Raw genomic sequence first — 27,472 nt, 5'->3', positions numbered from 1 at the left:
AAAGATGTTGAATGGATGGCCCCATGGATGATCCCCAATGAGATTTTATATCGGTGTGGTGACTTTGACTGGGTCCCTCTGCTTGGGATATGGGGAGCCATTGGATACGCTCCACTACTTGTGTTAAGATAGTATCGATCAAGGCAGTTCATACCGGCAACATAAGGGTTGGCTCAATGCGAGTTCTCATACAAGGACAATAATTATAGGAAGAGAGTCCGTGAGATATCGAATGCTTGGAACCAAATTCGTAGGATGAGAGGATTCGCTGTAGGTCCAATGACGACCCCCGAGTATGACTAGTGGTGGGGTAAAAGAATCAACGACAATATCCTAATGCCAAGTCAAGAAAACGCTCGATCGATATAGGAGCATTTACAAGTAGTCTCGTCCGAGTTAGAGATTATCAAGCAAGATTTTGAAAAAAGGAGCTCGGAGTTGGGAATGAAGATAGAGCAGTTAGAAGAGGAGAAGAGGAAGTTGGGACTAGACGCCGATATCCACAAGCAAGAGGCCGAAAAATTGAGGAAGGGAAAAAGTAAGGCAGAGAAAAATTTGGATAGTCTGAAAATTGATTACAAGAAGCTGCGTATGTCGATAAGAACTGCAGGTTTGGGTAAAACGTCAGAGTAGTGGCGTCAGGAAATTAAAGAACAAAATACCAGAGTCGATCATTAGGAGAAGAAGTTTCAAAATGTTCGAATGCGGGAGGACACTTTGAAAAAAGTTTATTGGAAAGCCAAAGCGAAAAAAAGAGGTTACGAGCTCGGGTGGTCGAATTGGAAAAATCACTACATCAGCATCGTAGCCGTAAGTCCGTAATTAAATTGAAGGCCAGTCTAGGCAAGATCAAAGAGTTGAAAAGGAAAATCGAGAACTCGAGACTGCACTACAAGATGGCAAAATTCGAGTGGAACTCCTTGAGGCAAACAATGAACATTGCAAAGAACAACTTCACCGCTCTCAAGATCAGATCAGAAATAGAGATTATGTCATGGGCGAAGCTGTGGCTCAAGTTCGAGAGGTAGCTGATTATTTGCAAACCTTGGCAGTTTAAGCTGACGTATTAAGCTTAAAGTACGAATCAGAATCAGATCAAGGCCAAGACTTAGCTTGGCTTCTTAGGAAGGTTAAGGCTTTGGGCATTAGGGCAAAGTCGTATATGCAATCATCCGCTCTATGTAAATAAATTTTTCTTCTAGTAAAGTTGTTCTAATGAAATTGAATCAGAATCAACGCCTCTTTTTGCATTCATTTCATTTATCTGCATCACATTTCATCATATGCATTAAGTTTCATGAAGAAACCCTAATTAAACCAAATTATTTCAGTTAACCTGGAAACCAACAAGAGTCAACCAACCGAATACCGCTACAATACCCGTCACAAAACTAAAGCAATGGATCAGAGATTAGAAAGACTAGAACAAATGCAAAGGGATATGCAAGAGCAATTGTAAGCGCAGATGCAAGAACAATTAGCTAAAATACAACAAGATATGTGGGAACAAATGCAAAAGTCCCAAAATAATATGATAAGCCAATTGGCGCAGGTACTGGTCAGAGAACGTGAAAAAGGGAAAAGTACTGCGAACGGAAATGAGGATCCTATTTACCTCTCAGACTTTACTCCAATCAATGTCCAGACACCACCAGAAGTGTACCCACGAGGGGTACCCGTTACTATCAGGCCTCAACAGCATCAAACTGATACCTCAGCATCGATGAACTATCAAACAAGCTCGGGCTCTAATCCTGGAGATAACGCAACCAATCCCGTTGTTCCTGATCTCGATAATGTAGTTGAGATGGAGAAAACAAAAGTGAGATCGCCAAAGCAGTAGAGGATCGATACAGATGGCTGGAAGAAAAACTCAGAGCAATGGAGAATACTGATTACCATTGCGGAATAGACGCCAATGACCTAAGTTTGATCCTGGATTTAGTGCTCCCTCCTAAGTTCAAAACCCCATATTTTGAAAAATACAATAGAACTAGTTGCCCAGAAGCTCACATCACCATGTTCTGTCGAAGAATGGCAGGGTACATTCACAATGATCAACTGTTGATCCATTACTTCTAAGACAGTTTGGTTGGGTCTGTAGCCAAATAGTACAACCAACTAAGCCGTACTCAAATCCATTCATGGAAAGACTTGGCACAAGCTTTCATGAAGCAATACGACCAATTACGTTACAAAACATGGAAAAGAAACAAAATGAGAGCTTTGAGCAATACGCCCAAAGATAGAGAGAGGTGGCGACGCAAGTCTAACCACCTCTTTTGGAAAAAAAATGACCATGCTCTTTATCAATACTCTGAAGGCTCCATTCATCAACCACATGCTGGGAAGCGCTACTAAGAGCTTCTTAGACATAGTAAAGTCTGGGAGATGATAGAAAATGCGATAAGATGCAGGAAGATTGAAACAGGGGAAAGTGCCAAGAAATCAGCTCCAAGAAGGAAAGAAAATGAGGTGAACAACGCGAACGTATACAATAAGAGTTATTCCAAGCCAGTCACCGTAAGCAAGCCGAAGACTGTGACTACTAGCCATCAAAGCTCTCTAAGGCAAGAGTCCAACCCAAGACCAAATACAGAGAAGCTCCAGTTTACGCCTATCCCAATGTCATACAGGGGGTTGTATCAGAGCTTATTCGATACCCATGTGGTGTCACCTTACTACTTGAAGCCTATGCGACCCCCGTTCCCACAATGGTATGATGAAAATGCCCAATGTGAGTACCACACAGGGTTAACAGGACACTCGATTGAGAACTGCACTATGTTTAAAAAGTTGGTAGAAAGATTTATCAAAATGGGTATCATAAAGTTCGACGACCCATCAGGACCCAACATAGTAGAAAATCTGTTGCCCGATCATGCTAATAAAGGGGTAAACGCAACAGTCGAGAGAGGGAGAAAAAGAATCAAGGTCGACGTGGTAGAAGTAAAAACCCCATTGAGTTGGGTTTGGAAACAAATGATTGATGGAGGTTCGATCACACAACACTTAGGGGAAAGGCCTAGAGAAGCGGGAAAATACTGTGAGTTTCATGCCAATGAGGGCATGACATCCAAGAGTGCAATGAGTTTAGAGCCATAGTGCAAAATCTGATTGACAATAAAGAAATAGAATTTTATGAAGAAGTCAAAAGATCAGAAGAAGGAGAGGTTTACGCTTCAGAGGAGGGAACAACAGAATGGGTCCAAAGAGTTAATCACCTTATGGTGATTATTTCGCGACCAAAGAACAATGAAGCATGAATACAAATGGTGCCGAGAGTCATAATTCAGAAACCCATATCCTTTCCTTACAAGGATAGCAAAAGGGTTCACTGGAACTATGACTGTAACGTGATAATCCCGAGAAAGAAGAATCCGGCTAGTGCTTCAGGGAAGAGCCAAGAGGTAGGTTTCTATACACGCAGTGGCAGACGTTATGATTCTGCGGGTACAAGAACCGAAGTTGTTAAAGAAAAGGCCCCAGTAGTCGAGTAAAGGAAGGAGAAAACGGTCAAGCTCGAATCGCTAGTTAACGAGCCAGTGACTAAAAAAGAAGCTAGAGAATTCTTGAAATTCTTAAAGCACAGCGAATATAGTATTGTAGAATAGCTACATAAGTAGTTGGCTCGTATTTCAGTGCTAGCTTTACTTTTGAGCTCGGAGACACATCGGAGCGCGCTAATGAAAGTGCTAAACGAAACCTATGTCGCAGACGACATCTCTGTCAACAAGCTGGACCGTCTTGTCAATAATATAAGTGCTAAAAATTTCATATTTTTCAACGAAGACGAAATACCACCAGGGGAAATGGGATCCACGAAGGCTCTGCACATCACCACCCGTTATAAAGGATACACATTGACAGGGGTATTGATTGATAATGAATCGGTACTAAACATCCTGCCCCTATCCACACTAAATAGGTTGCCAGTAGATAGTTCTCATATGAAGACATGCCAAAATGTAGTGAAGGTATTTGACGGCACCGAAAGAAAAGTAATGGGAAGGATTAAAATACCCCTTTTAATTGGTCCAAGCACGTATGAGGTGGATTTCTTGGTGATGGATATCAAGCCCTCTTATAATTGTTTATTGGGGAGGCCATGGATTCACTTAGCGGGGGCAGTAACGTCATCGTTACATCAAAAGGTCAAATTTATAGCTGAAGGCCGATTGGCGACTATAAACGCGGAAGAAGATATCATTGCATTCGTTACCAGAGATGTGCCATATGTGGCGACAGATGATGAAGCAATAGAATGTTCCTTTCGATCGTTAGAATTTATAAATGCGACCTTCATTCTCGTAGGAAATAAGGTCCCCACGCTCAAAATCTCCAAGACTACAAGGATGGGCCTACAACTGACAGTTGGGAAAGGAGCTGTGCCCGGGAGGGGGCTTGGAAGAAGCTTACAAGGAAGGATCGGGGCACCCATGCTCATGGACAAATGAGACCGCTTTGACTTAGGTTTCAAGCCAGATGTAAAGCAAAAGAAAAATGAGCAATAGAAGAAATAAGAAAGGAGAAGAACGCATTTGAGCGAGGAAGAGGTTAAATGGGAGCCAATGACCTTTCCTCACATATCCAAAACATTCGCGTCGGGAGGGACTATTTACTACAAAGGAAGATCGATAAGGAAAGGGTCTGCTGAAGAAATGTCGGAAAATTTAAGCATTAACGCCATATCCGAGGAAGAAAAGAGAGAAGAGGATCAATTAGACATTTGCCCATACGTGCCTAGGAGCATTTTGAACAATTTAACTGCAGAGGATATCCCTGTAACTTTTAAAATTAATTCAGAGTAATATCCAAAACAAGCTTATTGCTCTAAGCCTAGGGGCAATAAGAATCCTTTTGTGAAATAGGCTCTTGTCCAATATCGTTATTCCAATAAAAATGCATCTTTGCGTATCATCTTGAGCAAATATTCTTTTATTCTTTCCATTTCATTCATAATCATACCACTAATAAATATTCTTAGATTCTTTTTTTTTGGACTTTTCCTCATCTCTATAACAGGTCTTCAGATATCAATGATATGAGTAACGCTGCTATTGACTCAAAGTCTCCTTTTGAGCAAGATATGTATATGGAGGATTCTTAGGATTTTGAAGATGACTGAAACTATAACTTATCTCCTGATTTGTTAAGGATGGTAGAACAAGATGTGAAATAAATCTTACCTCACAAGGAGTCAATGGAAATTGTGGGCTTAGTAGAGGCAAAAGAGGTGAAGGTTGGAGCTTGTATTACCACAGAAACAAAGCTAGACCTCATTGAGTTACTACAAGAATTCAACGATGTCTTCGCATGGTCATATCAAGACATGCCTGGGTTGAATACTAATATGTGGTACACCGACTCCCTATAAAGGAAGAGTGCAAGCCAATTCAACAGAAACTCTAAAGGATGAGACCTGATGTTCTATTAAAGATAAAAGAAGAGGTCAAGAAGTAATTCGATGCCGATTTCTTACAGGTGGTCAAGTACTCAGAATGGGTAGCTAATATAGTTTTCGTTCTTAAAAAAGATAGAAAAGTGCGAACGTGCATGGACTACAGGGATTTGAACAAAGCCAGCCCAAAAGACAATTTCCTGTTGCCTCATATTGATACATTAGTGGATAACACGACAGATTATTCACTTTTCTCCTTCATGGATGGCTTCTCGAGATACAACCAAATAAAGATGCATCTTGAAGATATGGAAAAGACCACATTCGTGACCATATGGGGAACGTTTTGTTATAAGGTGATGCCATTTGGATTGAAAAACGCAAGAGCAACATATCAGAGAGTCATGGTAACTCTATTCCATGATATGATGCACAAGGAGATCAAAGTTTACGTCGGTGATATGATTGCGAAATCCAGAATAGAAAATGAGCACGTACAAGTCTTGAGAAAACTATTCTTAAGGTTAAGAAAGTTCCAGCTAAAGCTCAATCTCGCAAAATGTACCTTCAGGGCCAGGTCAGGAAAGCTGTTAGGATTCGTAGTCAGTGAAAAGAGGATTGGGATTGACTCAGATAAAGTCAAAGCCATACAAGAATTACCTCTTCCACGCACTCAAAAAGCAGTTTGAGGTTTCCTAGGAAGACTAAATTACATCGCTCGGTTCATTTCACAACTAACGGAGAAATGTGACTCGATATTCCGCCTCCTTAAGAAGCACAACCCAGGTGTATAGGATGAGGAGTGCCAGAGAACTTTTGATAAGGTCAAGCATTACCTGTCCAATGCCCCAGTGCTGATGCCATGTTACCTAGATAAACCACTGATACTGTATTTGGCAGTGTTCGAAAACTCCATGGGATGCGTGTTAGGCCAACATGATGAGTCGAGAAGAAAAGAAAAAGCGATATACTATCTTAGTAAGAAATTCACTGAATGTGAGACAAGATATTCGCCGATCAAGAAATTGTGTTGTGCTTTGATTTGGAAAACCTGAAGACTGAGACAGTACATGTTGTACCACACAACTTGGCTCATCTCGAAACTGGACCCTCTGAAGTACATGATAGAGTCAAATGCTTTGAACGAAAGAATGGCTCGTTGGAAAATTTTATTTTTTGAGTTTGACATAGTCTACGTGAACCAGAAGGCTATAAAAAGGAGTGCCATAACAGATTTTTTGGCCAGTAGGGCTCTAGAAGATTATGAGCCTTTGAGCTTTTATTTTCCAAATGAAGATCTAATGTATGTTGCAACCATTGAAGAAGACTCTCAAGAAGATCATCCTTGGATCCTAAATTTTGACGGAGCCTCAAATGCTGTGGGTAATGGAATCAAGGCAGTTCTAGGATCCCCAAATGGAGATCATTATCCCTTTACTAGTAAATTGGATTTTTATTGCACAAATAACATGGAAGAGTATGAAGCATGCATCATGGGTATCCGTGCGACCATTGAATGTAAAATCAAAGTGCTAGAAGTATATGAGGATTCTGCACTGGTGATCTATCAACTTAAAGGTGAATAGGATATGAGAGACCCCAAGTTGATCAATTACCGAAAGTTGGTTTTGGAGTTAATTGAAAATTTTGATGACATCACTTTCTGTTATCTTCCACAAGACGAAAATCAAATGGCTGACGCTTTGGCCACTTTGGCTTCTATGATCAAAGTAAACAAGTAAGAGGATGTGAAGCCTATCCAGATGAGTATCTATGAGACTCCGGCTCATTGTTACAACATCGAAGAAGAAGAAGAAAAAGACGATCACCCTTGGTATTAAGATATATTACGATATGTGAGGAATCGTGAATACCTAGACCAAGCGACAGAGAATGATAAAAGGATATTGAGAAGGCTAACTAGTGACTATGTCTTAGATAGAGAGATCCTATATAGAAGAAGGAAGGATCAGGTGCTCTTAAGATGTGTGGACACTGTCGAGGCTAAGCAAATCTTGGAAGAGGTCCATGAAGGTGTCTGCGGAACACACGCTACGATTTCACAATGGCCAGACAAATCATGAGACTCGGATATTATTGGTTCACTATAGAAGGGGATTGCATCAACTATGCCAAGAAGTGTCATAAATGCCAAATTTACGGAGATAAGATTCATGTACAGCCTTCACATTTTCATGTCATGACTTTTCCATGGTCTTTTTCTATGTCTGGCATGGATGTCATTGGGCCGATCTTGCCAAAAGTATCTAACAAGCACCGATTCATCTTTGTGGTCATCGATTACTTCACCAAGTGGGTAGAGGTCACTTCTTATGCCAACGTCACGAAATCAGCAGTCAGCAAGTTCTTAAAGAAAGAGATCATATATCGATATGGGATGCCTAAGAGGATCATATCAGACAATACACTGAACTTAAAGAACAGCACGATAACGGAGGTCTGTAGCCAATTCAAGATCAAACACCATAACTCGTCACCATATTGCCCAAAAATGAATGGCGTGGTGGAAGCAGCCAATAAGAATATCAAGAAGATCGTGGGAAAAATGACTGAGACTTATAAATATTGGCATGAGAAATTACCATTCGACCTCTACGCTTACCAAACGTCAGTCAGAACTTTTATCGGGGCAACACATTTCTCTTTGGTTTATAGAATGAAGGCGGTCCTAACTATTGAGGTTGAAATTCCTTCTCTACAAGTGCTGTCAGAACTAAAGTTAGATGAAGCAGAATGGATCTAGTCGCGGTACGATCAGCTGAACTTAATTGAATAAAATAGGCTGAAAGTTATTTGCCATGGTCAAATGTACCAAAAGCAAATGATATGGGGCCTACAATAAGAAGGTTCGCCCTAGAGAATTCTATGAAGGAGACCTTGTTTTGAAAAAGATCCTTCCCATACAAAAGGACTTCAGAGAAAAATGGATGCCAAATTGGGAGGGACCTTATATGGTGAAGAAGGCCTTCTCTAGAGGAGCTCTGATCTTGACTGAGATGGATGAAAAAAGCCTGCCTAATCCCGTGAATTCGAATTTGGTCAAGAGATACTTTACCTAAAAAAAAAAAGAGAGGCCAAGGCGAAAACCCAAAAAATGGCGCTTTGAGACCAAAGGGGTTTTGAGTTGAAAACCCAAGAATGGGCAATTCAAATCGAAGATAGGGCATGTGGTAGTCTTGTCTTCTCTGAATTAACAAGAAGGAGGGATGGAACATCTTGGGGCATCAATAAAGTACTATTAGTCTTCCAAACATATTTCAAGTTCAAAGGGTCCTTAAGAAGTTTTGTGCAGAGAAACTCATGCTGTGATATCTGGGGCACCTATTTTCATTTTATATTTTAGCAAAATTTATTATCTTGATTATCTTATTCATTTCGAGCTTTGCTCTCAATAAAGTCTCATCTTGTCCATTGCAAGAATCTTTTTCAAGCATTTTTTCATTAAAATGATGATTAATGGACTAATGATATTCAAAAAAAGAGTTCTGCATATTACTCTGAAATACTTCTAAATGATACAAGGACCCGAAACATGACTAATTAGTTTGAATTACCCAAACTCAAAGGTTAGAAATATTGGGGAAAGAATGGCCCAAATTGTAATTATTTCTTCGAGTTTTCTGCCAAAGATACTAGCTGAAGAAAAATGATAGAGTAATACGCCAATGATAAAACCTCGACGAATGACGAGTAATGCCAACATAAAAATTAAAAGAACATCATGCTAAAATTAGCATTTTTGCATTCATGCAAACATCATTCATATACATCTAGTTAGGAGCATTTGATTCATTCCGATCATGACATCTTAACCATTTGGCATAAACATAGGCCCATGAAATCGATGTTACAGATCATATCCCTAGAGGATGGTGTAGCAACATCGGTAAATTCTCAAATCCTATCTCCCTAAGCAGTAGTGGAGTAGGCTGAAGATTGTAGATCTTGTCTCCCTAAGCAGTAGTGGAACAGATCGAAGATGGCGAATCTCATCTCCCTAAGCAGTAGCAGAGCAGATTTAAGCCACCATCCTATCTACCTAAGCAGTAGTGGAGTAGGCTGAAAATTGTAGATCTTGTCTCCCTAAGAAGTAGTGGAGCAGATCGAAGATGGCGAATCTTATCTCCCTAAGTAGTAGTGGAGCAGATTTAAGCCACCATATTATCTCCTTAAGCAGTAGTGGAGTAGGCTGAAGATTGTAGATCTTGCCTCCCTAAGTAGTAGTGGAGCAGATCGAAGATGGCGAATCTTATCTCCCTAAGCAGTAGTGGAGCAGATTTAAGCCACCATCTTATCTCCCTAAGAAGTAGTGGAGTATGCTGAAGATTGTAGATCTTGTCTCCCTAAGCAGTAGTGGAGCAGATCGAAGATGGCGAATCTTATCTCCCTAAGTAGTAGTGGAGCAGATTTAAGCCACCATCCTATCTCCCTAAGCAGTAGTGGAGTAGGTTGAAGATTGTAGATCTTGTATCTTTAGGCATTAGTGGAGCAGATCGAAAATGACAAATCTTGTCTTCCTAATTTGCAATGGAGCAGACTAAAGCCACAAACCTCATCTCCCTGAAGTTGCAGTGGGGCAGGTTAAAATTACAAGTCTTATCTCCTTGAAGTTGCAATGGAGCAGACTGAAGACACCGATCTTATCTCCCTGAAGTTGCAGTAGAGTAGATTAAAGTTACAGACCTTATTTCCCTAAAATTGAAGTGGGACAGGTTGAAAATGTTTCAGTGGAGTGAATCAAAGCAATAATTCCTATACCCCTGAAGATGCAGTAGGATGGAACGAGGCTACGCGAAGAGAAGAAGCACTAAGGAGATCAAGATTCTATAAAACCAGACAAATTTGGCCCTTTTTAAAGTCTTTGCTTCATTCCCGTTACACGACAATGAGCAAAGAGGGGCAGTTGTATGGGCCCAAATTTGTCCAGCCCACCAGAAGACCCCAAACACATAAATAAATAAAAAGTCCCCATGTATAAAAGTCCAAATTACAAAATTGATACCCAATTACACTAGCCCAATTAACCCAATCCATGAAGGCCCGCTATGCCCAATGCCCAAACTAGTCTCAGCTAGCAGGAAACCCTAGTTTCCCCTAGCGCCGCACACCCCACGTGCCTCTTCGGCACGCACGACGCCCAAGATTTGACCCCCGTTGCACCAAAACCACCATCTACAACCACGTGACCCGGCCCGTATCCGCGGAGGATCCGTGTATTTTTTACCTAATGGTCTATTTGCACAATGGATCCCTCCGCTTTTGTAGCGTGTTTCATTGGGGTCTCATGTTACCTTTTATTTTGATTTTTTTCCCCAGGATTTTATCTCTGTTTCAATGTGGTCCTCAGACCATTTGAAGAGGCAGACGAGCGAAGCGCAATGTATAAGGGCTGGGAATATTTTCCCATTCGGTCCCTCAGTTTTCAAGCGCGTTTTATTTCGATCCTTGATAGCTTTTTTTATTTACAATTTGTACCTTAAATTTTAAATCGATTTCGGCCTAGTCCTAATCTGTTAATTTATTTATTTATTCATTTTTTTAGGAACTATTTTAGTTTTATTTATTTTAAGTTTGTTTTCATATATTGTTTATTTTAAATCACTACATTATTATGCATTTTGAGTTAGTTTTGCATATTTTAAAGTATTATTCTTTTAATTTTTTTATGTATTATTTATTTTAAACTATCAAACGTATTATTATTTGAAGTTTTATACATACTCCTTTTATTTTACACTATTTTATATATAATACTTGTTTTAAGTTTCCTATATGTCATTTAATCACATTATTTCACCTGCTAATTATTTTAAATTGTTTTATTAGGTATTGTAAACCTCTTTATTATTATTTATTCTAAGATTTCATATATTACTTATATTAAATTGTTTATATATATATTATTTATTTTAAATTTACTTTTCATATATTATTTATGTAAAATTCCTTCATGTTATTTTCAAATGTTTTATAAATTATTTATTTTAAGTTGACCTATATATTATTTTGTTATCTTGAATATTAATGATTTTTAATTGTTTTACCCCCATTTACTTTAAATCGTTTTTTTGTAGTATCTATTTTAAACTAGTTTTCCCTACCTATTATCCATTTAGAATTGTCCCTATTATCCATTTAGAATTGTTTTATCATTCATTTCATTTCTCTTTGATTGTTAATGTTAGTGTCAAAATTACTTGTGTTGTATGATTATTGCCATTGTGTTTTAATTCTTTATTCATATTTTCATGCTTTTATGATTCACTATTGTAATGTTTATTCGCAAATTATTATGCCATGTTCGATATCGTCACTCATTTTCATTTCATTAAAGTCACTTCAAAGACCATATATTTATCCAACATAGATAATTTCATTTTACTCCAAACAAAATAAACGCACATTGCTAAATGTTGCATTTGTTTTATTCAAAGTAAGACAATATTTCGCGTTTCGGGAATTCAAGAAATCGTACCCTAACTTACTGGGCTTCTATTTTCTTGTTAAACCTAAAAAGCCAAATATCCTTTTAGATTTCAAAATACACAAACTTTCGATAAAGATTTAAGGCAAACTTGCTCCCGAAGATTTAAATGTCGCGTCCTAACTTACTGGATGTGTTACCTCACTATCTCGGGATGAGTAAGTCTTTGATGCTCGTTTCAACGTAATTCAGGCGTTTTTAAAATTAGCATTTATGAGAAGGGATCGTATTTTAAAATTTATTTTAAAATCTTTTCAGCTTTCGACATTAAGACGTTAATTAATCGATTAGGTACCAATTTTGGGTGTTACAAGGTGCTAATCCTTCCTCGTACGTAACCGACTCCTGAACCCGCTTTCTCGAATTTCGTAGACCAAAATCACTGTTTTAGTAAAACAAAACATTTTAAAACAATCAAATTACGAGGTGATCCGATCACACCTAAACAAAAAGGATTGGTCGCGACTCTCACATCTATTTTCGTTTTTAAATAAGTCGACACCCTTTATCAAAAAAATGGTTTCGACAATTGGTTTTACCATTCAATCCTTTTCTCAATTCTAACTTGAAATTCTATCAATTTAACCCCTAATTCTTCAATTATTTCAACATGAACAACATCTAAAAATCAACTAACTTCCAAAATTTCAACATAAATTAAGTAATATTTTGTTTTAGTATTCTAAAAACATCAAAATCATAAGAAAATAGACTAAATTGACTTACGCTTGAACTTGGAACCTTTAAAACCCTAATTTCCCTTTTTATTTTCTTTCTTTCTTTTTCTCCTTTCTTTCCCCTGTTTTCGTTTCAATTCTTTTTCTTTGTTCTTTGTTTCTTTTTTTATGTTTTATTTTATTTTATATTTTATTTTAATAATGTAATATAATAATAATTTAATAATAAAATAATGTTTACTTATATAATAACTAAATAAGTAATTATTACTATTTTATGTATTTTATTTTTTATCATGTGTCTTACTATTACCACACACTTGGAACTTATGGTTTAAATCCTAATTTAGTCCCTTAAATTTCCTCTAGTCTATAATTAAACTTTTACACTATTATCAATCTAGTCTTTATATCTAATTAACCTTAATTCAAGTTAATTCACCTAGCTAAAACCTAATTAACCACACAACTAATCTTCGTAAATATTTATTATAAATATTTATGAATTCATTTTTCAAAAACAAAGACCCGAAAATATACTTTTCAATAACCGTAAATTTCAAGTCGTTACATCTATCGAGCTTACATTAAGTTTGGGCCATATCAACTAATTACTCCAAGTGAGGCTCTAACATCTCCTCAATATTAATAAGAATGGACGTCGATTTCTTCTATCTTGGTACAAGTTATTCCCAGATTGGCTCGAGTTTTCACCAAGAACGACGCATATTGCCTTCCTTGTTTTCTCTTCAACAAGCCATTTGGGCGTCATGGAAATACTTTTATAAGCCAATGATTTTGATCACAGAAGAAGGTCAATGAAGGATCTAAATGCTCTTTTGTTACTCATGTGGGTAAGGATGTAAATTCTTTATGTAAGAATGCTATGAAAAATTATCTCGATCTTCATAATTCCTTGCAAAATATTGAGGGGATTATTGAGAAACAAAATTTTGAACAAGTTTCAAGAAATCGACTATAGCTGAAGGTGTAAATAGATGTTGTCAAGTAGCTTGTATTTCAAGGTTGTGCCTTTAGGGGACGCGATAAAGCACAAGATTCAAAAAATCGAGGTATCTTTCTTAATCTAATAAAACTCCTAGCTTCTTATAATGAAGATTTGGAGGCAATTGTCTTAAAGGGAGAGAGAGAGAGAGAGGATAATTATCTTATACACTGTCAGTGGAGTAAAGAAACTCTACAAACGCGTTTGGGCTGATGCCATTTATTTTTAGGGTATAATAAAATAATATATATTTAAACTAGAGTTGTCCATGTGCTGGACCGAATTGAGGCTTGATTTCAGAAAAATTTCATGTCGATACCCATTTTTTGGCAGGACTGACCTGACCAATAAGCCCATTTTACTATTCAAAACTTAATAAAATATTAAAAAAAAATTTTAATTGATATTTTATAATTAAATTTAAAATTTTAAAAATATTTTTTATTATTATTTAAATTGAACTTGGGCCAACACGATGTACAAAAATCCTTGCCCAAGCCTGACCCAAGTCAGGTCAGGCCTATCGAGTCGACAGGCTACCCAGCCCTTGGCAAGTCTAATTCACACTATGAATATTCAAAGGCCTTAATATATCATTTGGTACTTAAATTTGACAATTTTTTATTTTCTTTATTCAATATCGTACATGTATTTGACAAAATTCAAGAAAACTAACACAATATGCTCAGCCGCTTGGAATAGAAGAAATTCCATTCTTATTTTTACAAACATACAATTTATGAGGAAATAAAGACATAAATCAAATAAAGTGTTCATATGTCACCTCTTCTCAAAAATATAAAAATATTACTTTAGGTATAAAATATATTAAGTATATAATTGATTAGATATATAATGCATATTTTATTTATATACTATTCTATATGATATTCAATTATTAATATTATATATTTTGATAATAAAAGGTAAAAGTAATAAAATTTTAATGTTTACTTTGAGTTATATGATTGATTTGATGAAATTTAATTGATAAAATTAGTAGGTTTGAATTTTCGTGATTTTGTTAATATAGTAAATTTAGTGTTAATTATGAATTTATTTAATCTTTTGTTTAATTTATTAGATACAATTTGATGGTTGTGATTTATTTTTCAAGTTCTAGGTTTGATATGATGAAAGTTAATTATTAATATTATTATTTAATCATGATTTTTTATCAAATCAATCTTAAAACTCGAATTAAGCGCTAAAAAGTTAACACCTTTACTTTCAGTCACCAAAATGTATAACTTTTACCAAATACATATATCAAGCGGCAAAGGCAGAAAATTTTTTTAGGATGGCTGAAATTAAATTCTAACTTTTAATAGCTTATATCTTTATAATTTTTAAAGGATTAAATTAAAATTTTATTATTTTTAAGGGGGCCAAAGTGTAATTTTACCTTTATTAATTTAAAGTTTTAAAATTTCTAAATGGTCTAAATGGACAATTTTTCATTTTAGGGGGACTAAAGCCCCTGCTAGCCCCACTAAATACACCACTATATGTATCATGTTGTACCAAAAATAATACACATACAACGTTAGAATAAAATGTCAAACTCATATACTAAATAGTGTATTAAGCTTATTTAAAGATATTGTACGAAAAAACAAATTAGGTAGGTCGAATACTCAATTTTCATGCATAACATCTCAACATAATAGAGTTAGAAAAAAAATTAAATTTTGTTATTAGTATAAACTATACATATAAGTTGTGGATTTAGTCCATATATTTTAATTTGATCATTTTTAGCCCATGTACTTTTTAAATTTTGAAATTTCAGTCATAACCAAATAGTAGTTAAATTCATTAAAGTTCCTATCACACGTATAATGTCTTCTTAGCTCGATATTTCACATAATACTCATATAAAATTGACATTATTTTAATTAATGGATTTAACAATTATCATTTGAGTTAAGATAAAAATTTCAAAATTTTAAAAGCATGTGAACTAAAAACAATCAAATATGAGAAAATCCACAACATACGAGATCAATAACAATATTTTTCTTAATGGATTTAATTGCTACTATTTGGTTGAGGATTGAATTTAAAATTTTGAAAAATATAAGGACTAAAATCAATGTAATTTAATTAATTGATTTAACGATTATTCTTTAGAACGGGGAGAAAACATGATCAAATTAAAGAACATGGACTAAACCCACAACTTATGATACTAATAATAAATTTTTTCCCAATGAATTTGACTACTAAAATTTGGTTTAAGAGTGGAATTTAAAAATTCGAAAAAACTAAAATCAGCCAATTAGAGGACTGAAATTAAAATTATTCAAATTATACAAAAACTTACGTATGATTATTGTAGAATTTGAATAAAAACAACCAACAAAATACAAAACACCAACACACACAAAAACAAATTGCATAACACAAACAATAACAACAACAAAACAAAAGAAATAATTAGTTAATCATTCAACGCAAGGAAATTAGTGGGTTTTTTCATTTTAATCCTACATCTAGCAATTGAAAGATTTGGCCAAATTGCATTGCACGGGCAGGTTCTTAGCTCGATTGAAATCGATTCCATAATCGTTCATCCACTTGGAATTCTTGAAGAAACAAAGGCATGTGAGGTCGGCTTCGTCTAAAGCCATGCAACATGCAGCCGACGGTGGCGGAGGGCTGGGGTTCCCGGCAGTCACGCTCGGCTGGCATGCCTTGAAACCTTCTTTGTTCATGCCACAAACTTTCTGACCATTTGCCACCATGGGTCCGGACCCAAGGGCTAAACCAGCTACCACCATTGTCACGATCATAAGCTTAGCGTATCCCTCCATTTCTTTTTGAGCTTAAACAACACTTGTAATTTGCTTGGAATGGCTTTGATAGAGAAAGAGAGTTAGGCCTTTATATAGAAAACTAGGACTTGAATGAAAGTGGGTTGGATATTTGTAATTCCAATTCGCATGTTTATTTTAAAACTTCAATATATTTATTATTTATATTAAATTTAAGTTTCATTATTTAAATTTGAATTAATTAAATTATTTTTTGAATATTTTAGTAGGTACAATAAATTTTTAAAAAAATTTAAAAGAGAAAAATGAATTTAAATATATGTTATCTGCAAAGATAACATAGATTTAAATCATGAATATTTAATAATAAGATACATAACTATATTATTCCTTTACTTCGAATCTATAATAAATAATAATTAAAATTCTCAACAAATATCTAAATCCGCATTTACTAAACTCAAGTTGACTTGGAATCAAACCACTACACCATTTTCCAAAAGGACAGCTTGGTATTTGGTGATGAATTCAATAGCACACATATAGTATATATGGGATTGATGAATTAGTAGAAGATGCTATAAGGCTCTCGTGACATATAAGAGTTGGCAAATTGGCATTACTATACATAATTAATTAAAATGTACGTATACTTATATGTGGATCACGGGCAAACATTGGAGGTGCAAAGGGTCGGTTTGGTGTGGGAAAAATTAATCAAGCTTTGTATAGTTTAAATAATAGGAAGAAGCTAGCTAGCATGTGATTGCAAATATTATAAAAAAAAAAGGGTAACAATGTCAAATTTTGGCTCTTTCTCGATGGATATATGGGTGTAGGTGACTCCATCACTTCAATAAAAATTAGATGCAAAAGTATATTTAAATTTATTGATATGTATATTTAAATTTATTGATATAGTGAAATTTTTGAATCTTATGATTCTGAAGATGAGATGTTAGAAAAGTTATGTATGTGTTGTAGACCATAACCTTAATATATAATTTTTGTACATTAACTTTAATTTCTAATTAGTCCATAATCAAGTAGAAATTAGTTGCTAGAGTATCTAAACATATTTAGCATGTACTTTATTTAATAATTGAAGCCCAATAAGTCTTAATCATATTAGATCACTTTTTAATTTGGCTAACATTTTATGATAATAAATAATAACATGTAATTATTTTTATTATATATGTGACATCCATATAATCCAACAATCTCCCACTTGGGCTATATATATATACTAATTACCTTATAATTACATGTCATTTTATAATCTTATAAGTTCAAAATATTATTATCATGTTCAAAAAGAATTCCGAATAATCTCATCCATTAATTATGTTAACATAAAACCAATATGACTTTCATTACATATATTCTAACTAAATCCATCCCTAATAACTTATACTGTCACAACCAAATGGTATAGATCAAGTATGGATGTATGACATGGAAATTATATGCAATGTGATCTAAACATGTCTATTTCCAATTGGTCATCCTTATACCTTAGTAAGATCAAACCTTATCAAAATTAGAGTGCTAATAAATCAAATAAAGTTTATTTTTGAAGAAAATAACCTTAAGATATCTGTGAATTGAAATAACAAAAAATGCATCTATAATAGAAAAGCATTTAAAATTACGAAGTCTCACTAAAACCGAATACCCTTGAAAGTCAGTACATTAATATCAACAGTGTGCTCGTGAAAAACCTTGAGTGATAGTTCCTTAGTAAGTAGCCCTACAACCATGGAGTCTATATCGATATGCTCAATAGACTTATGACCACTTTGAACTCTTTCTTTAACAATTAAGAACTTGAAGTCCATATGCTTCGACTTTGATGCGCTCCTATTCTTATTGGAGTAAAGGGTTGCAGATTTATTGTCACTAAACAACTTAGTTTTTCTATTCCATCCACAATTCGTAGCCCAATAATAAAATTTTGCATCCACATTCTATGGTTAGGTGTCCCGTAATATGCTATAATCTCAGCTGCCATGATCAAAAGAGCTGCGGCTAGTTGCTTAACACTCTTCCAAGAGACAACTCCTACAGCAAGCATATTGATATAGCTTGTCTTAGATTTCATACAATCTTGGCATCCAACAAAGACGATCTTTAACTTATCAGATATTTGAGCATGTAATGTTTTTTTTTAAGATATATTGTATGACTCGTTTGGTTGCTTCCCAATGATCCATACTTAAATTTGAATTGATACGATAATTGAATTAAAACAATAAAAGAGAAGTAGATTGTATGAATTATTATCCACGTTAAATACATTTTCTTGGAAGGAACAATAGATGACTTAAAATTTAATTTAATTTCTTTAATAGATTGTAATTGAATAATTGAGTTGGAAGAGAAAATTAAATTAATTAAGTCATTATAATTTTAATGAATAGGATAGTTAAATTTATTAATTTATTGATTCTAATATGGTAAAATTGTCATGATTTTGCAAGAATTAGAATTGAGTAAACAAAATAATTTAATTAAATAAAATAATGTTTGGGGAATACAAACAAGTTATTAAGTTGAATAATTGTATGAACTTATTTTAATTAAAATTAAAATTAAATTGCACATATAATTGTATCCAATATATGAATGGCACAATGAGCCTATGTTTTACTGGGGGTAGACAACACGCTGTGCCCACCACATAGAGTTGCAAGGGGACTCTGGGTTCTCTATTAAATATTATTTCCCCCATGTTCTACTAGACTCTTGATTTCTTTCCTATATAGAGAGATTATGGGGTAGCCGAAAATACACATCAGTTATACGTGGATATTCTGTCAAAATTTAGGGAAAATGTTTTTAGCCTCAAATAAATTATATTTTATGAATACTCATGAGAAAGATTTTGGTTTTGATTCCTCATAAAGAAAGTGAATTGTTCACTCTGGAAAGTTATGGTTTTCATCCTGTGTTCGGTTTTAAATAAAAGTCCACTTTTTTAGCAATCGAAGGTTCGAAAATAGCAGAGAATACCATTTGGTCAAAAACTAAGATTTGGCAGGCTCAAAAACACATGTACTAAATTTTTAAAAAAATATTTTCATAAATAACACAACAAGGATTCAATTTTATGAATTTTTTTAAAATTTCACTGTGAAACAAAATGTTGATCATAAACAATTTTTCCAATACAAACGTGACAATTGGTACAATTCTTCTTTTTATGACCTATCGCATCACAAGAGAAACAAACATCCTTACTTGGTTTCATTTTATGACCTATCCACAACATCCTTATTTTTCTTTGTATACCACATTGAATTTAAATTTGTCAAGAATGTATTAATTTCAATTAATTTGTCAAGAATGTATTAGTTTCAACCTTTTTTAATTTTTGAAAAACTTTTTTTACAATGTCAGCCATAAATTCTTTAACTATGGTAATCTTACTTGATATAGCTCCATTGAATGTTTCTAGAAGTTTTCTACATGATCATTATATAGATGCAATTTGATCTCTCCCAACTTTCCATCTCCCTCTTTTGGTCAAAGGTACTCTCATACATAAGCAATGGAAGAGTATAACCCTTAACGCAAAGTCGAGATTCATGACTTCAGAAGCTATCATAAGATTCTTTTATATCGTGGTTTAAAGTTTGTACCATTTAACATGAGAATATAATCAATGCATGCGGTGATGCTGCTGTGCATAATAATAGCTAAATCAAATAAAACAAACTCAAATAAAACTTCAAATATAAGCCAAAATAATAAATTCAATAAAAGGTAAAGCTCACCTTAAGATGTCAGACACTCTATTAATATTTCATATTTGAACAAACTATTAACTTATAAGTGATATTTTGATGTAGTAATCAAAGATTGACAATAAAAACACGTTAAACAATAAATTTTCTTTTGGGTCAATTTCTTGGTTACATGTAAAACCGAGCAATCATCACTGTTTATTACTACAATTGTACATATAATTTTGATAAATATTAACATTCCTTTAGATCAATCAATATTAACACAACTTAAACTTCATTCACACAATCTTTTATACTTTAAAACAAAATAATTTCCATGATAACAGATATATATATATCGATTAAATTATTTTTTAAAATATATATCTATATATAAATTTAAAATTTAATAGCAGAAATCAATAAATATCTTTATATATATTTCCATAGCAAGTCGTCCGGATGTCCCTTATTAAAACAGTAAAATTTTAATATATAAAATTTAATAAATTAAGAGTTGTAATGTCAGAAATGAAAAATAAATGTGAGTTAAAAAAGCGTACCTAAAACTATTGATATGTTGAAATATTCAAGACTTGCGATTTTTATTTTTTAAATTAGTCATAATTTTAGAGAAAATAACTCACTATTTTGAAGAAAGTGGCATGTTTAGAAAAATCACGGATGTTTAATTTGGGAACTATAACTCTAATATATGATTTTTGCATATTAACCTTAATTTTTAGTTAGTTCAACATCAATTATAAATTAAATTACTAGAGTATCTTCACATATTTGTCTCATATTTTATCTAATAACTAAAACCTAAAAAATTTTAATCATATTAGATCACTTTCAATTCAGACCAATTTTTTTATGATAATAAATAATATATAATTATTCTTCTTATATGTATGACGTGGATATATAGAGGTGAATCACTTGCTACAAATAACATCTTCCACAATAAACCCCAATTGTCATTATTACATGATAAAACAGACACACCATACCAAAGGAACCAATCCCATGCACCTATGCCAATTTAGCTTGCAAGTAAAGCATATAAAAGTTCTACAAGGCAACCTATGAAATTGGATTTTTGGATCCCTAAAATAGTGTTAGTTATAAAGTTATAATTACAACATTCATGATTATTTATCCAATTAGTTTTTATTATTATAGAAAATCCATAAATTTGTTTTTTATAATTAAAGTATCATTCATTTTTATTTTATGATTTATGAAAATTAAATTTTTTCAGAGTTTGTGACTATCCTATCAATAATGTTATCTTCATTTAATAGTGAATCTAAAATTCACATGATTATTGCCTTTTAAATATATTGAACCTTATTATATTTCAACTAAATTATCGATATTATATTTTATACAAGTTGGGATGGATAGGTGACGGTTCTTATCGTTCGCTAAAACTCTATCGGTCACCAGTAGTTTTTCTTGGAAAGTGGGTGGCTCTTCGTCAACTTCTTAATTTGTTTCTAGTTTGAGAGTATTTCAAAATAATAAATGATTTCACGTGTCAATTTGGAACCGTGTTGTCTTAAGTTTTATATATTTTTTGTTTGTTTTTCCATTGTTCAATAAGTCTTCAGTTTTAGAAGTTTTTGTCTGCTTTTTGTAGCATGTTTTTTAGTCTTACTTATGCATGTAATATTAGTTTTACAACTAATTTTAGGGATGATTTTGTTGTTATACTCTCTAGTTTGGTGAACGCTTGATTCTTTTGTCGATTTTTGCTCGCCGCTTTGGACCATCCAGGGCTAATTTCCTTATCGTATTAAGTGCTTACAAGCACTCCAGATTTGTCGTGCTTGAGTTGTGATAAAGTCAATTGTCAACGTGTCATAATGTTCTATTGACGCTGAGGCTAAAGCCTTTGTGGTATGGAGCTTGTCCTTCACCATTTATGACGAGTGTTTGCTATTTTTTTCTCTAAATTGTATGGTTCCATTTATTAAATGAATTAATGAATTAACCTTTCAAAAAAAATATTTTTATTTACTAAAAAAATCTAGGTTAAAATATGCTACTTCATGCCCCTATACTCTTCATGTATTTAGAATTTAGTGTCTCTACTTTTCAATTTTAAAAATTCAAGTCCAATTATTAACACCGTTAAAATTCTTAGTTAAATTCGATGATGTGATATTTTAAAATAAGGCAATACTTACTTGTTAGCCATGAAACAAAAAGAATAATGTTATAATAAACCTAAATTTAACAAAAGAATTTTATCAGTGTTGACAATTGAATTTAGATTTTAAATATGAAAAGTAAAAAAAAAAAACTAAACTCCCGGAAATATAAGTAGAAGGACTAAATTCCAAATGTACAAAGAATATAGGGAATTTAAAATATTTTAACCAAAAATCTAATTTAACATACAATATATGAAGCAGAGAAAGAAAATAAAAACAATGAATCAATAAACTGAAAAAATAATAAGTAGATTGGGATTTGTCTTTAATATTATGCATTTAATTGTTTCTAAAAATTCAATTTTTGCATGAGAAAGTGAAAACTCATGAAAAGCATAGATACTTTGTGACGCCACGACATTGAATCCAACTAATTAAATGACTTGACCAACCAGCAAAAGGGACAAACCAAATGGGGGAAAACCTAAAACCCACCTAAATTTAGTTTTTTAAAATATAAATTTTAGGTCTAATTTTTTTAATTTAAGTTTTAATTTATTTATTTATACGATTTAAAAATTAAAATTTCAATTGATTATTACATTATTAATTTATTTTTGTTAAAATTTGAAAATGTGTTATCAATTGACGTTTAAGTTTTAAATCAAACAAGTAGAAGGATTAAATTTGAGAAAGTAAAAGCATAATGATTAAATTTCAAAAGTCTAAAAAGCACAGGGGTCGGTGGCAAAATTAAACCTTTTTTTTTAAACCTGGCATTTAACTTGAAGAAAGAAAATAGGAAATTCGGTACTTATCATTAGGGATTAAATTAAAACATGTGCAAAAATCGTGTCAAATTATTCGATCCAATGATTTGATTTAATTTTATCTTATTAGTACACCAATATAACACGTTTCAAATTTGACCAAATTCATTTAAAAACATCATGTATCTCTTTTACTATAAAGGAAAGATCAAACCTTTTGTTAAGAAGGATCAATCCCTATATACAAAAGGATCAAAATGTAAAGATTTTCATGATTCGGGTTAAAACTTGATTCTAAAAACTTCCAGGTCTGAGCTCGGCCTGCCTAGAATGTCCATTTTATCATCTAAAACTTAATTAAAAATATTTTTAAAAATTTAAATATAAAAAATATAAAAATTAAATTATTATATATTTATTATTTATAAACAATAAATCGAACCAATCCGAGGTTGAAAAACGTAAAGTGAGCCAGATCAACTAACGGACCACCAATCTATAAACACCTCTAGATCAAAGCATAAAAATAATAAATTATTTAAAAAAACTAAATTGTACTATTATTTTGTCCAAATTTATTTTTTAACCCAATATATCTTTTTTTAGATATATAAGATAAAAAAACCCTAGACTTTGTTATTTTATTTAAATAAGTCCCTGCAATGTAGAGGTGCTCATGAGCCGAGGCGACCCTAAGCATGATATTAACATGCTTTAGTTTGCCTAAGCTCGGCCCGTCATGAAATATAGGCCTAAAATTTTGCCTACACCTACCTAGAGGTGTTCATGGGTCAGGCTGGGCCGGGTTCGGGTAAGCTCAACTAAAAAATCATGCCCATTTATTGGGCTCGGGCCTAGCCGGGCCTGAAATTTTTTCCAAGCTTGACCCGAATAAAAATACTAAAACCCAATCCCGGCCCGGCCCGCCTGTGTTAATTTTTTATATTATTTTTAAATATATATAATACATCAAAAATACTAAAAATATCAAAATAAATATTTTCCAACAAATTGAAAATAAATTGTAAAAAATATGTAGACTTAAATAACACTAAGATAAATGCAACTTAACAAGCAAATGCCTTTAAAATAATAAGAAAATTAACAATAAAATAAGTTTTATACAATATCCAAACAATAACAACAAAATAATAGCAACATAATAATAAAATTGTAACAACACAGGGAGAAAACAATAAAAAAATAACATTAAAAAATATAAAAAAATTGCAGATCTTTTTTGTCCTTTAGTGAATTCAGGCTGAGCCGGGGCTAAAAATACCTTACTCGAGGCCCGCCCCATTTTTTAAACGGGCCTTATTTTTTGTCCAATCCTATTTTTCAAGCTTATATTTTTGTCCAAACCCTCCCACATTTTGGGCAGGCCTTCGGGCCGGGTAGCCCGACCCATGAACACCTCTACACCTACCCATATTTGCAAAAGACTAACCTAAGCCTATTTTAGGCCCACTCGTATTATTTTTTATTATGTTTTAAAAATTTATATTATATTATTTTAATATTTAATAAAATTTTATATATTTTTTTATTTATTAAAAGTTTTTATATAGTCATTGTTGGACTCAATTTTTACCCGGCCCAAAATACAATTCATTAAACACAACTCCCAAACCAAAAAGCCAAACAGTCCAGTTTTGAGCCCAAAATACAAAAAATAGACTAAACCTTAGCGCAAGCTTTTAGCCCAATAACTTAAACTTTTTTCCAGCAAAGTGAAAACCCCAGGCAATCTGCTGCTGGTGCCTCCGCCGCACGTCGCGCGCCTCCTCCGAGTCGTACGCCCCTTCACCAAGCCATGTCAGAGGCGTACCCGCCTAGGAACCTACAAACGTGTAGAATAGATTGTAAAAGAGTCGGCTATAAAACCGAAACAAAGCAATTGTAAAATGGACGTTTTTTTTCCTTCACGGCAGAATACACAAGCAATAGAACATCAACAAAAGTCCATTTACAGTCTTAAGAGGTGTTTTTTTGTTTCTTTTCTTTGGATTTTCGGTTAATGTTTGTTTTTTCCTCTCTATCGATTTTATAAACTGTTTTTTTTTTAAAAAGAAGAGAAAAGGAGACTCACCCTGGTTCACGCCGTGATCGGCGTCGGAGACGGAGGCATAGAAATGCCGATGACCCTCCATTTGCGACGCACCAAGATAGGGTTGAAACCCTAGCAGAGATTTGGGAGGGAAGGGGCTGTTAGTCTTTCTTGAAAAAATGGCAGAACAAATGGATTTTGGCCAAAAAAATTGGTTTTATATAGCACCTGGAACGACACTGTTTCATACCTAGGGAATTTTTGTTTTCAAATCCCTGCATATTTGCACGCATATCAATTTAGCCCTTAATTTTGTTTTCATGTTCTATTCTACCCTCTTTAGTTTAATTTTATTTCAATTTAGTTTGTTTTATATTTCATGGTTAAATTTCTCATTTTTATTTACTTAACATTCATTTTCTTTAAAAATTATTTAAATATATATGGTGAATTACTTTAATTTTTTTTACCTCATTTTAATTTGGAATTTAATTCATATTTGGGGCAAATTACCAATAAAAGCCCCGTTTTTTTAAAATTTACCGAAATGGGCCAGGTCAGAAATTGTTAACCGGAATGGGCCAGTTTTTACAAAACGCGTCCACGTCAGCGTGTTGTCAGGGGAAAAAGCAGGAAAACGCTTCCTCAAGGAAGCGCTTTGCCTGTGTTTTTATTAGGGTTTTCTGCAATTAGGGTTAGGGTTTGAGAATTTTAAGTTTTTAAATTTTAGGGTTTTAAGGAAAAAAATTAAATAAATTAAGGTTTAGTGTTTTTAATTAAATTAATTACTAATTTTAAAAAATAGATTATGGTTTAGTGTTTATGGTTTTAAGGAAAAAATCAAATAAATTAGGGTTTAGGGTTACTTGAGTAAATTAATTATAAATTTAAAAAAAAATAGATTAGGAGTTTAGGGTTTAGGGTTTTAGGGTATTTAAGAAAAAAATCAAATAAATGAGGGTTTGGGGTTTAGAGTAACTTAATTAAATTATTTGTTAATCTAAAAAAGCTTCTACGTGGACGCTCTTTTGCTGCAGTAGTCTCTGAAAAAATAAATTTGAGAAGACGTGTCTGCGCAAATAGTGTCAAAAACGCTTCAAGCAGGATGCATTGTCAGCAAAAGTACTGAAAGAAGCTCCCACGTGGACGCTCTTTTGCTACAGTAGTATCTGAAAAAATAATTTTGAGAAGACGTGTCTGTGCAAATAGTGTAAAAAACGCTTCAAGCATGATGCATTGTTAGCAAAAGTACTGAAAGAAACTTCTACGTGGACGCTCTTTTGCTACAGTAGTCTCTAAAAAAATAATTTTGAGAAGACGTGTCTGCTCAAATAGTGGTAAAAACGCTTCAAGTAGGATGCATTTTCAGCAAAATTACTAGAAGAAGCTCCCACGTGGATGCTCTTTTGCTACAGTGGTCTCTGAAAAAATAATTTTGAGAAGACGTGTCTGCATAAATAGTGTAAAAAACGCTTCAAGTAGGATGCATTTTCAGCAAAAGTACTGAAAGAAGCTCCCACGTGGACGCTCTTTTGCTACAGTGGTTTTTGAAATAACTTGGGCTATAAATGAACCAAATTTTGTTCTCAGGTTGCATAACTTACAGCAAAAAAAAAATAGAGAGGCTAAGAAGGATAAAAATTAAAGATGAGTGAACGCATTAGTGTTGTTATTTACTATAATGGTGAGGTTCGTCACACCAAGAACGGTATTGTTTTTTTTCGGAGAATACAATACGACTGGTTTTTAACCAGAACATAGATTTAGTAGAACTTCATAAAAGGATTAGGCGTAAAATATTCAGAACGACGCCAATGAAAGTGTTGTCTATTAGGTATCGATTTTGTGCTTCTATTGATCCAGTAACATATGACTCGTTCGACATCAAAGGTGCTCATAGCTTGGAGGCAATGGTGCAGACTCATCTTGCTAGTGGAGCACCATATATTGAGTTATATGTACAATTTGCATCACCAAATGATACATTTGCGGCTGCTGTTCGAGAGGAATACACAACCCCTGCCCGACACTCCGTTAGTGGGTTACATAACACGGAACCGCCAGTTTTTGGTAGCGGTATGGAATACACAACCCCTGCACAACACTCTGTTAGTGGATGGTACATGCACCTAGGTGGGTCGATGTTTGATGCTAGAAATACGTACTGGGGAACGACATCAACTTATAGTGCTTGGCAATCTACATCCAATTGGGGACGTTATGAAACGCCCAGAAGAAGGGATGATGTACTCCTCATGACATCCACTGGTGAGGGGACCTCATACGTCACAGATGATGGTGGGTTAGATGATGAGTCCGATGTGGATCCACCTCGAGAGCCCGGCCGCGATGGTACAGAAGTTGGATTATTTTCTGAACCGGAGCCTATTCCA

General features: G+C 33.7%; 1 protein-coding gene and 1 long non-coding RNA gene across 2 annotated transcripts; both read right to left on the bottom strand.

Annotated features, from left to right (window-relative positions):
• Positions 1-15,902: 15,902 nt before the first annotated feature.
• Positions 15,903-16,475, bottom strand: LOC107894952 (putative lipid-transfer protein DIR1). Its single transcript, XM_016820110.2, has one exon. It carries the CDS (start codon positions 16,403-16,405, stop codon positions 16,085-16,087), a length of 321 nt encoding a protein of 106 aa, XP_016675599.1. The 5' UTR covers positions 16,406-16,475; the 3' UTR covers positions 15,903-16,084.
• An 8,076-nt stretch (positions 16,476-24,551) lies between these two features.
• LOC107894953 (uncharacterized) lies at positions 24,552-25,273 on the bottom strand. The gene is made up of 2 exons (XR_001683331.2): positions 25,122-25,273; positions 24,552-24,872 (listed from the first exon to the last, which is right to left on the bottom strand). It is a non-coding gene; the product is annotated as an uncharacterized lncRNA (long non-coding RNA).
• Between the last annotated feature and the right edge of the window lie 2,199 nt (positions 25,274-27,472).

The sequence above is a fragment of the Gossypium hirsutum genome, chromosome A13 (assembly GCF_007990345.1).
Source record: "Gossypium hirsutum isolate 1008001.06 chromosome A13, Gossypium_hirsutum_v2.1, whole genome shotgun sequence".
NCBI classification, from domain to species: Eukaryota; Viridiplantae; Streptophyta; class Magnoliopsida; order Malvales; family Malvaceae; genus Gossypium; species Gossypium hirsutum.
This window is presented reverse-complemented; position numbering and strand designations above follow the sequence as displayed.

What these genes read in the sequence shown, in the direction of transcription:
- LOC107894952 (XM_016820110.2), bottom strand. Translation starts at nt 16,405, where the DNA reads ATGGAGGGATACGCTAAGCTTATGATCGTGACAATGGTGGTAGCTGGT.